The 12,723-nt window shown below is 40.0% G+C and overlaps 2 protein-coding genes across 5 annotated transcripts in view; one reads left to right on the forward strand and one right to left on the reverse strand.

Annotated features, from left to right (window-relative positions):
• MCPH1 (microcephalin 1) overlaps nt 1-12,723 on the reverse strand; it is a 245,463-nt gene that overhangs the window by 113,216 nt on the left and 119,524 nt on the right. The gene's annotated exons all lie outside the window — the stretch shown is intronic.
• The window catches only part of ANGPT2 (angiopoietin 2), a 64,987-nt gene that overhangs the window by 30,343 nt on the left and 21,921 nt on the right, over nt 1-12,723 (forward strand). For all 3 annotated transcript variants that reach the window (XM_012457372.2, XM_012457373.2, XM_012457374.3), the window contains exons 2-4: nt 1,321-1,476; nt 6,048-6,169; nt 11,566-11,798. In XM_012457372.2, coding sequence (XP_012312795.1) covers nt 1,321-1,476; nt 6,048-6,169; nt 11,566-11,798 — 511 coding nt within the window. The remainder of the gene's footprint in view (nt 1-1,320; nt 1,477-6,047; nt 6,170-11,565; nt 11,799-12,723) is intronic.

Genomic DNA, 12,723 nt, shown 5'->3' on the forward strand with positions numbered 1-12,723 from the left:
TAGTGCAACTCCTCCTTAAGATAGTCCTCTGACCAACCAGAAACCCTATTTTACATATGACGACATTAGGGTCCCAAAGGGTTAAGCGACTTTCCTAGAACCAAGGCTATAAAGCAGAGGGCAGGCTTCCCTGGCTCCAAGCCCACAGGCTCTTCCCACGTACCAAGTTGTCTTGCAGTCATACATCATTATATAATTTTACTGCCACAAACAGGGATATCTCTACGAATGGCAGATAAATGAGTTGCTTCTTTGTCTTGTGTTTAAACTAATGCTAAAATTAGTCGGCATGATCATCTTTAGAAACAGAGGGAAGGAAGAACCAGCCTATGGCACGTTAGGTGATAAATGGACCAGTGTGGGATTAAAAGTTTGCCTGATACATGAAATTAGAAAATCGTGAAAAACACATACACATTAGGAAAAATTTCATAGGTTGAATGAACTCAATGAGGAAGAAGGTGGGGAAGGCCCCACAGAATGTGGAACTGAGTGGTGATTCTGTAGGTTAAGAGGAATATCAGGCCGGGTGTGGTGGCTCACGCCTGTAATCCCAGCACTTTGGGAGGACAAGGCGGGTGGATCAGGAGGTCAAGAGATGAAGACCATCCTGGCCAACATGGTGAAACCCCGTCTCTACTAAAAATATAAAAATTAGCTGGGCATGGTGGTGTGTGCTTGTAATCCCAGCTACTCGGGAGGCTGAGGCAGGAGGATCGCTTAAACCCGGGAGGAGGTTGCAGTGAGCAGAGATCGCACCAGTGCAGTCCAGCCTGGCAAGAGAGTAAGACTCCATCTCAAAAAAAAAAGAGGAAAATCAAAAGGCGCGCCTTTCCTTAGATGCTGTCTTAGAGTGTCTTCTCAAGTCTGTGTGGAGAAACCAAAAGTCTAGAATGTGAGAGAAATAGTGATGCTTATTACCAAATGATCATTTCCTGCACTGCGTGGTCGGAGTTGCACCTGGGTAGGACAGACACAACCCCACAGCGGCAGCCCCTAGCAGTCCCTGTGGCTGCCCTCACCACCCTCCGTGGCCTGCCATGATGTGGACTTCTAGAGGAATGCAGAAGCTACCAGTAGCTTGTCTCTTTCCTTTACGTGATGTGACTAAGTTGCCAGATTTTGCATAAAAATAAAATCACATTGTATTTTCCTGCTAGTGATGAAAAATAAAACAGCAAGATCCCACAAGGAAGGCAAGGAACAGGTCTTCTAATAGACTTTTTTTTTTTTTTTGATAGGGAAGAGATGACAAAGATTTAGGAATCAGGTTTCTGGTCATCTGACTAATGATTTTCTTCTAACATTGTTCTTTTCTAGCTTGAGAATTATATCCAGGACAACATGAAAAAAGAAATGGTAGAGATGCAGCAGAATGCAGTGCAGAACCAGACAGCTGTGATGATAGAAATAGGGACAAGCCTGTTGAACCAAACAGCAGAGCAAACACGGAAGTTAACCGATGTGGAAGCCCAAGTAAGTAATGCCACAGAAAGCACACAGTGTCGCAGCAGCGAGAGAGTAGCACTCAGTTGCACCAGGAGCTTCCTCAATGAAGGCATGGGACACGAAAGAAAACACTACCATAGGAGAAAAGCGATGAACTGATCAGAAATTAAGGTTGTATGGCTGGCACATCCTTAATTTAAATTCATCTTTAATGAATTTAAAATCAGTAAATCGCTTTTTGTTTTTAATACTGAGGTTAAATTTCATGTATTCTATCTACTGAAGCTATCTGAGTCACTTTCATGCCACTCATCTCTCACCACTGCAAGATGAATAGCCCCTCTGTCTCCCTGGTGCTTTCTGGACTCTGGGGATCATTTTCCATTTCTAAGTCCTAAAGTCTTTGAATATTTGAGAAATGAAAAGCACAGAGGCAGAGAGCGAGAAACTGTGGCCTTAAATCTAACTCTTGAGTTAAGATAAAACCTGAATCTCAAAGAACCGCTAACACAGCCCATGGAATGAGTTTATGGAGGAGAGAAGTGGGACAGTGAGAAGTGTCCTGCCACAGAAAAGACCGCACGCGTGAGCAAGAGCCCTGAGCTCTGCCGTGACTCCAGGTCTACCACCAGAAAGATGAATGCATTGGAACAAGGCACTCACCTTTTCTGGGTCTCAAATAATATAAAGGATTGGGCCAGACATGTGATTGCTAAGTTCTCTTTCCTCTGTGAGATTCTATGAGCTAATGATTAACAGTAACAGAAGGAAGACTATGAAAGAGCAAACTAGTGGCCAGGCGTGGTGGCTCACCCCTGTCATCCCAGCACTTTGGGAAGCGGAGATGGGTGGATCACCTGAGGTCAGGAGTTTGAGACCAGCCTGGCCAACATGACAAAACCCCATCTCTACTAGAAAATAAAAATAAAAAATTAACTGGGCATTGTGGTGGACGCCTATAATCCCAGCTACTTGGGAGGCTGAGGCAGGAGAATCGCTTGAACCCACAAGTTGGAGGTTGCAGTGAGCTGAGATTGTGCCAATCCACTCCAGCCTGGGCAACAGAGTAAGACTCTGTCACACACACACACACACACACACACACACACACACACACAGAAATAGAAAACTATTAAAATAACAGCAAAATTGGAGAATTTCAAAAAGAAGAAAATTCATCCAGAGTTATGCTAAATGATGCACAACACGTGACCCAGCAAACAGCCTGGGTGGGAAAGGGAAAAGCAGCCATTAGGACAAATGCAGATGCTGCAAGTTCAAGGCCGTGGTCTTGACTCTCAGCAACCAAGTCTGCTTGCTGACTCCTCATTCTGGCTTCTTTATAGGCTTTTGAAGTTAGTGTCTTCCTAGTCTGGGCTATAAGGAATGCTTTCTAAAAATGAGTAGATTTAAGTAAAACAATACCCACTATATATTATTCCTATATGCCACTTCAGCTAAAAGGACTGAGAAATGATAGACGTGAGCTAGGAGGGGACTTCAGAGGGGAGCAGCCACAGCCTGCCACTCTCATGAGATCCCTTCTAGAAGGGCATAGGTGTTCTTTCATTGTCTTCCTAAAAATGGTTGCATGAGGTAAGAGAAAACAGTAGTGAAATGATGGACAAACAAAAGACTTTAAGATGAGAGAATAGAATAACAAATTACTTGATTACCAGGTCTTTCCACAATATCAGAACAGTTTAGGGAAAATACACACAAATATTTCACATAATGGATCATAAGGCACTAAAAACTTAATCCTTAGGAAGTCATAAAAACTCCAGATAAAGAAATACCAAAAATTTAAGTCAATATATTAATGTAAATCTACAGTCAATTATTATTAGTTTGGACCACAAGTAACTGCAGCTTTTGCCATTACTTATTTTATTTATTTATTTATTTTGAGAGTCTCACTCTGTTGCCCAGGCTGGAGTTGCAATCTCAGCTCACTGCAAGCTCCTCCTCCCGGGTTCAAGTGATTCTCGTGCCTCAAGTTTCCCGAATACCTGGGATTACAGGTGTGGGCCACCACACCTAGCTAATTTTTTGTATTTTTAGTAGGGACAGGATTTCACCATGTTGGCCAGGCTGGTCTCAAACTCCTGACCTCAGTTGATCTGCCCGCCTTGGCCTCCCAAAGTGCTGGGATTACAGGCATGAGCCAGCGCACCCAACTGCCATTACTTTCAATGTCAAAATGGCACCAATCTATTAAAATAAATGAGTAATGATCAAGTCACATTTTGATAGTAAGACTGATGGACAATTTAATAGCTTATCCAAAGACTGTCTCATAAGCATTTTTAAAATGTTATTTTAAAATATAATATTTCTTATATTTTATAATAATAGATCCAAGCACGGGAGCTTGGCAAACATTTTTAATAATAAAATAATAGTAATGAAAAAGTGTTAGGACAGAGCAACAATGCAAACCTTGCTATATCCTGCAGAAGTCAGAGACTTCAGAGCATGTAAGGTGCTTGTGTTGGGTCACATGATTTAAAAAAGAATGCCTGGTGTGAAACTAGATATCATGTATCCAGGATAACAGGAAAATAAGAAAATGGATGGAAAGTAAACAGCTTTTCCATATAAAGCCCAACTGAACACATGAAAATGTCTGAGCCAGCCGAGTGCGCTTGCTCACATCTGTAATCTTAGCCCTGTGAGAGGCCAAGGTGGGTGGATCGCTTGAGCTCAGGAGTTCGAGATCAGCCTGTGCAACGTGAGAAAACCCCATCTCTATCAAAAAAAAAAAAAAAAAAAAAAATTAGCCAAGCATGCTGGTGTGCACTTGTAGTCCCAGTTACTTGGGAGGCTTAGTGAGGCACAAGAATTGTTTGAGCCTGGGAGGCAGAGTCTGTAGTGAGCCGAGATGGTTCTACTGCACTCCAGCCTATGCAACAGAGTAAGACCCCATCTCAAAAATAGAAAAATGGCTGAGTTAAGAAAGGCCACAAAGAGACTGAATTATGTGCCCGCTCTGCTTGAAGGCATTTGCTGAGCAGTTACTGACTTCGTGAAATAGGTTTAAATTCAAATATGAAAATTTCTGATTAGAAGTAAGATTCTCCAAGCCTGTCAGAATGAGAGACAATCAAATTGAGTAACGACGGGTGGCTGTTGGTCCAGCTGTTTGATGCTCTCCAGAAAGGTTACCATTACTACTGGGCCGATCACGACTTAGATGCCATTCTTCCTTGCCTCCCCACCAAAGTTTACTCATTTTATAACCCTTATGAATTAAATAGGAGACACAGTTTTCCAGTTCCTTTTAGAAATAACGAACATAGAACGTTGGACCCAAAGAAGACGTAGGCCAAATCTATATTCCAGGTGTTAATATTAAAACCCAAACAAACCCTTACATTGGCCAAGGACTTTATTCTCACAGAAGACTTTTCGTGATAAGAACTCGACCAGCTCTGACTAAGGATAAGCCTATCTCTGCAACCTGTGCTGCGGACTGGCCAAGGCTCCTGCAAATGACATAAAGACAGGAGCAAACAATGATTCTTTCAAGGTCCCTGGTTCTTTGGCAACAATGCCGACTGCCATTTGCATGTGTTATCACATCCTGAATAGGCACAACATGGAGGATGTGAGTAATCGATTCTTCCTGCTGAAGGGCAGCCAGGCGCTAGAGAATCCATGGGAGAGCAGCCCTAGTCAAGCCACATAGTAGGTCAGAAAGACCCGCACAGCAAGGCTGAGGCTGGTTTCACACTGACGCTATACTACTTCAATTGGTTCAAACAAGTTTTAAAATAGGAAAGAGAAATGGCAAAGAAGACATAAAAGTCTAAACAAGTAGTGACAAATGACGAAATACCAGGCTAAAAATTATATTTTTATATAATGGAAGCATGTGACTTCTAATCTCTCTATTGACAAATAAATATGAGAATAGCATTTTGTTTTGAGCAAAGGGAAAATAATTTTGACCTATGAAATATGACCATTTTATACCCCTACTTGTCTCATTGTGTGAAATGAAAAAATATGGCAGACTAGAAAAATAACATTTATTATTTGAAACAAACCCCGCTGTCCAGAACTATCAACCACTTTCCAAAATAGAGACATACGGCTGGGTGCAGTGGCTCATGCAAGTAATCCTGGCACTTTGGGAGGCCAAGGCGGGCGGATCTCCTGAGGTCAGAAGTTCAAGACCAGCCTGGCCAACATGGTGAAACCCCATCTGAACCAAAAATATAAAAACTAGCCAGGTGTGGTGGCATGCACCTGGGCAGGAGAATTGCTTAAACTCAAGAGGTGGAGGTTGCAGTGAGCCGAGATCATGCCACTGCACTCCAACCTGGGCGATGGAGCGAGATTCCATCTCAAAAAAAAGAAAAGATAAAAAAAGAGACGTGGGAAAAAAAGTAAAAAAGTTCAACACACTCAGATGTGATCTAAGACACGGAGCCTTTTCTGAAAATGAAAAATATGCTAAAATAAGATACTTGGGTGAATAAATAATGTTTCAGTTATGTTTTCATGTAGCTTGGGTGCTTTAATGGAAAGGAAGTTCAAAAGTTAAACTAATTAAAAAATAATAAATAGGAACTTCATTGTGTCACATTTAGGTATTAAATCAGACCACGAGACTTGAACTTCAGCTCCTGGAACACTCCCTCTCGACAAACAAATTGGAAAAACAGATTTTGGACCAGACCAGTGAAATAAACAAATTGCAAGATAAGAACAGGTAATAATAACAGTACAAAAACATTTATAATTCAGACTGGTACGCTTTCGAGATACGAAAGTTGGTCTCAAATGATAATTCCCAGAACGGTGAGTTTATTCATGTCTAGTGTAAGGGTCAGGAACCTCCTGAGGGAGGAGATGGGAGAGGGCTTGGAGACAATTCCTGCCCAGGGACAGATCTTCTAACACAGTCCTGGATTGTGCTTTCATTCCCTGTCCCCTTAAAGATCCTCTTACAGTAATCCTCCAAACCCTGCCTGAGTATTATACATGCTAATCTGTTTTAAAAATACAGCTAGTATGTGGAGTGAAAGCACCGCTGGCCCAGGCATTTTTTTTCAGTATTAACTTGACCAAGATCCTTTGCCCTTGGGGACTCAGCTTCATTCAATGCAGAATGATCTACAGTATGGAAGCTACACTTAGACTGTAAGCCAATGCACATTTTATGATCCAATGCTTCCTCTTCAAACACATGATAAAGTAAAACCAAAAATTAATATTAAACATGATTATATTAATATTTAAATAAAATATAGAAAAATCCCAAGACCAACAATAGAAAAAAAACTTGTAGGTGATAGGTAGAGACTGTTTTCATAGGTTTGTTCCAGTTGGAAACATGAGAGGATAGTTTTATGCACACAACTGATGTGCCTATTTCCTTGTTTTTAATCAAGATGTGTATATACAACATGGAACAAGGCTATAACAATATATCCTATTTGACAATTTAAATAATTCTTTATTCTTAACCAGAAATGATGATGTACTTCTTGTTTAATAATTGTTCTTTACTGTTAATCAAGAACTAAGTTGAAATAATTCTTGTATACCAAGTTTAAGTCATTATTGATTTCGGGTTTTGAAAAGCAAATAGATTTTTAAAATTCAAATATTTTTCTTTCATGTTTCAGATTTCTCTTCTACAAAACAGTAAATGAACATTTGAGACCAATCATTGAGATATAACGATCCTGCTCATTTCATTTACTTTTAAGTTTTGTTGTTGTTGTTGTTGTTGTTGTTTTTTTGAGACAGGGTCTCACTCTGGTTGCCTTGGCTGGAGTGCAGTGGTGCCATTTCAGCTCACTGCATCCTCGGCTTCCTGGGCTCATGTGATTCTCCCATGTTAGCCTCCCGAGTAGCTGGGACTACAGGCAGGTGTCACCACACCCAGCTGATTTTTTGTACTTTTTTTAGTAGAGACAAGGTTTTTCCATGTTGCCTAGGCTGGTCTTGAACTCCTGGACTCAAGCAATCTGCCTGCCTCAGCCTCTTAAAGTGCTGGGATTATAGGCATGAGCCACCATACCCAGCCTCATTTTTTAAAAATACTCTTAGTAATGTTCTCTTCAACATGCTGTAGTGACTGCGGGAACATATGGAAGCTGGAGATGACTTTTCTCTTGCCTTTTATCCAATGATGTTCATGACAAACCTAGGCTGTGTCCAGTTTGTGGAACATACTCGTGTACTGAATACTGTTTCCCCACTTGGGTTTCAAATTTAGCATGCTACAATGCTAAAATTACCAATTTGGGTCAGTTATGTCCCCCAAATAACATCTTTGCAAATATATGTCCAATCATACTGCTTTTCAACTATGCCTGCAAGAAGAATAAGCTTTTTCTCATCAGTTATAGAAATCATATTCTCTTTTGTCACAAATATGAAATGAAATAATAAAAAGGTTTTTTACATCAACAGTTATAAATAATTGAAAAACAAACTAGTGTTGATGATTTTACAGGTGTATGAGTTCTGCATGCTGTGTTTTCTATGTTAAATTCTGACTGGCCTAAGATTTTATTTGCAACAACATCATTACAAAAATATGCAAATGGTATTTCACATTGGACAAACAATATTTTAAGTAATCTTCTATAATTTCCCAAATGTCCAACTGCTTTCTTTATAGAATAGATTCAAGCCAGGCAGAGTGGCTCACGCCTGTAATCCCAGCACTCTGGTAGGCCAAAGTGATAGGATTTCTTGAGGCCAGGAGTTTGAGACCAGCCAGGTCAACATAATGAGAACTAATTTCTACAAAAAATAAAAAAGTCAGCCAGGTGTGGCGGCACGTACTTGTAATCCCTGCTATTTGGGAGGCTGAGACAGGAGGATAACTTGAGCCCAGGAGTCTCATACCAGCCTGGGCAACATAGAGAGACCCCCACCTCTCCAAAATCACATACTGATTTACAATGATCAGGGAGCTGGAATACATTTAAGAGCTGCAATTGAATATCTAATAATTATTATTAATACTGATTGTTATTCTTTATGGGCAAGACACGTAATGGGTAGCCAGTTCCTTGGCTGGTTAATATTGTTTGCAGGGTTAAAGATTCAGAAAATGTTACTGTCAAAAAAAAAAAGGTGGATTTACAGATTATTTGAACTAAAAGGGGCCCCAGTGGTCATCTAATTGGATGCCTTCATTTTCCATAGAGCTTAGTTTAGATAGATAGATATTCACCTAGACAGACATGCACCTGAGGTCCACAGCAGGGTGGCTGCCCACGTGACACAGGTGGGATTCCCAGCCCAAGGCTCCTTCCTTTTGCCTGAAGGTGCTAGTGACACCAAAGGTGACTTTGCAGGGTCTCCATTTTCTCTTCAGTGAAACTGTGATCTTCCTACGTACTCCCTGTGATCACTTCTATTTACAGAACTTACATGGCCATAGGGGTAGGTTTTCCTTAAGGGAGATATTCGTAGCCTTGTCTTTTTAGTTTGATGTTGTGAAAATCATCAAAACACCTAAACTTCCGCAGTCTTAAGACTATGGTTTATGATGCTTTCATTTCTTGATTTTTCTCCAAAATCCTAAAAAACACCTTGTACATAGTAGGTATTCAGTACATCACTGTTAAAGATAAACGGAATACAAGACATGATCTGAACCCAACTATCATTCAGTGAAACATCCATGTCAATTTCACATGCTTTCAGTTCCTAGGAAACTAAGTGATTGAGGAGGCTTTAGATAATTCACAGCAGGGTTAAAAGGCCAATTCAAGGTTTCTTTATCAAATAAGTGTGAAATAATTTTTCTCTGCTCTTCACATGCCTTCTCAAAAAAGCTAGTGAAATGTATAGAATATTTCACTAGCTTTAATGTGACATTAACAGAAGCTGTGGTAAGCTAGAATATAATTCTGAAACATAAGATGTCATCATTGATATATTTCATTATTAAATAAGATATCTATCTTATACAGGACTCAAAAAAGGAATAAGAAGTCCTCTTCTTTTAAAACAAAACTTTGCAATGTGCATAATCATGTGTACTAAACATATTAGAAGGAAAACGTTAGAGATAGGAATTTGACATCTGGTCACTGTTTCACTATTTTTAAAAGTGTCTATATTTTGAAAGCTTTATTTACTGGCCTTGTACAAACAGAATGAAGATCTTGAGGTGTCTTTAGTTGCTGCTTTTCCTGCGGTTATTACAGAAAGCCTCTTTAGGTACTTCTTTATAATGTAGTGTCAGGCTATCGAATTTTCCTCTTATATTTTAGCTACAAAACAAACTGCCAGCCAGGCATGGTGGCTGACACCTGTAATCCCAGAACTTTGGGAGGCCAAGACTGGCGGATCACAAAGTCAGGAGTTCGAGACCAACCTGGCCAACATAGGAAAACGCCATCTCTACTAAAAATACAAAAAATTAGTTGAGCATGGTGGCAGGCACCTGTAATCCTAGCTACTTGGGCTGAGGCAGGAGAATCACTTGAAACTGGGAGGCACAGGTTGCAGCAAGCCGAGATCACACAACTCACCAGCCTGGGCGACAGTGCGAGACTCTGTCTCAAAAACAAAAACAAAAACACCTGCCAAGGACCTTGACTGTGTATGTCTTTGAGTTTGTTCCTGGGAAACAGTTAACATTCTGAAATGTTTCTTATTTACATAGACTCTGCTCTCTTAGATTTGTTTCTTCTGGTTTAATAGATAAGAACTATTTTTAGTTTAAAAGTGATACACTCTTCATTGAACATATGTATAGTAATGTATGTTTATAAATTGAAATTAGAAACACAAACTATATAACCATTAATAAAATATCTTAGGAGTTATATGGCATAACTTTACCAGCTCTCTAAATAATTTTTAAAAAACTCTTCAAGGGGCTGCCTCACATATTAACTGTTATGTATTAAGTATATGCGATAGTGCTGGTTAGGTATTTTAGAAGGAAGGGGCCACATTAAAAGAGGGAGAGAAGCAGATTTCAGGGTCAGAAAGTTCTGTGATTGGATTCTGACCCTGCCACCTGCTGTGTGTGACTTTAGGTATGTGATTCATTGTCCCTACATTTCTTTTCTTTTTTTGTTGTTGTGTTTTTGAGATGATGTCTCACTTTGTTGCCTAGGCAGGAGTGCAACGGCACAATCTCGGCTCACTGCAGTCTCCGCCTCCCGGGTTCAAGTGATTCTCCTAAGTCTCCCGAGTAGCTGGGATTACATGCATGTTCCACCACACTTGGCTAATTTTTGTATTTTTAGTAAAGATGGGGTTTCATCATGTTTGCCAGCCTGGTCTTGAACTCCTAGCCTCAAGTGATCACCTGCCTCAGCCTCCCAAAGGGCTGGGATTACAGGCATGAGCCACTGCGCCCAGCCCTCAATGTCCTTAAGTTTCAATTTCCTCACTGGAAATGGGGATAATGTGGATAGTAATGTTAGCAAACATTCATTGAGTGTTACTGTGTGGCAGGAGCTAGTGTAAGCATTTACATTTTAAAACTCATTTGCTCCTCAGGCCAACCCCATGACCTAGGAAATATTATCCTAATTGACAGGTGAGGACATTGATGCATAGGGTGACTAAATAAACTGCTCCAAGTCACAGGGCTGATAAGCCAGGATGTGAATCTGGGAGATGTATTTACCTCCTCGTGGAGGAGTATTTCTCACATAGCATTAAATGCTATTATTATCATTAGGACTAATATTAAAATACAAATAATTTAAGAGAAAGCTAACATCCTACCCAAAGGTCCAGCCCAATTGAAACTCCCCTCTAGAAAAAGCACTTCATGAACACTAAGCTTGAAGAGCAGCACCCTTCTGAACACTTCAGCATCTAATGCATGTAACACCCATGTCCCACCTATCCTGGCCCAGATGGGGTACCTTTTCTTATGTGTATGCCTAAGTCTGCATGTACACACATATATGCTTACATGTTTACATATACACACACACTTAGATATCTAATCTTTTCAGCAAGTTTCAGAGATTCCTTAGGGCTCTGGTAACATCTTATTACTTTACAATCCCTACAATATCTTAACAGAGTGCCTTGGGGAAGTAGAAATTCAATAAATATAAAAGATTTCATTAATAGCCTTCACTAACTAACAATTCTTTTCCTTACAAGTTTCCTAGAAAAGAAGGTGCTAGCTATGGAAGACAACCACATCGTCCAACTGCAGTCAATAAAAGAAGAGAAAGATCAGCTACAGGTGTTAGTATCCAGGCAAAACTCCATCATTGAAGAACTAGAAAAAAAATTAGTGACTGCCACGGTGAATAATTCCGTTCTTCAAAGGCAGCAGCACCATCTCATGGAGACGGTTAATAGTTTAGTGACTATGATGTCCACATCAAACCGTAAGTAAAGTACATATCATTTTTTTCTTCAGCTTTAAGAAACTTTAGTCAGTAAAACTCTCAAAATACTAAAAAAATTCTCATCTTTCATAAAAGTCACTACTTCTTATATTTCTCATGAAATATCTACCAATTAAAATGAAGGAAGAAAAGAAGGGGAAATACATATTATCCTAATTATGAAGCAAACACCCCAAACATACTTTTGATTTATGGCAGTAAAGAGCCTACTTTTAGTTAGTTCCATCATTAACTAGAAGGTCATCCTTCTAGTTGACTGTGCAAATTACTAAACCACAACAAATATTAATTTATTTGGGTTTTAAATGGTAAAAATTATATCAGACCCATGGGATGGCGATTAAGATGAAATGAGACAATACTCTCAGTGAGTGGCATAAACTGGCACTTAAGAGACACTCGTTCTCTTCTCTTGCCAGGTTCTTAAGCACATTTTGCTTTCCTTATTGTTGTTTTACTTTCCAGCTTCTCTTAGATATTGGAGGGAAGGGCAGGGTGTGGTGGCTCATGCCTGTAATTCCAGCACTTTGCGAGGCTGAGGCAGGCAGATCACTTGAGGTCAGGAGTTCGAGACCACCCTGCCCAACATGGTGAAAGCCCATCTCTACTAAAAATACAAAATTTAGCTGGGTGTGGTGGTGGGCACCTGCAATCCCAGCTACTCAGGAAGCTGAGGCAGGAGAATCACTTGAACCCAGGAAGCGGAGGGTACAGTAAGCTGAGATTGTGCCACTGCACCACAATCCAGCCTGGGCAACAGAGTAAGACTCTCTCTCAAAAAAAAAAAAAAAAGATATTAGAGGGAAGAAGGGATGAATCTTTGGTTCTTAAAGATGTGACGAACAATCTCTGTGGCATTTTTATTTAAATTTTTTTCTTTTTGCTTTCTTTCTTTTTTTTTTTT

This window comes from Aotus nancymaae, unplaced genomic scaffold, assembly GCF_030222135.1.
Source record: "Aotus nancymaae isolate 86718 unplaced genomic scaffold, 86718_ANA_hifiasm-v0.15.2.pri h1tg000090l, whole genome shotgun sequence".
Classification (NCBI taxonomy): Eukaryota; Metazoa; Chordata; class Mammalia; order Primates; family Aotidae; genus Aotus; species Aotus nancymaae.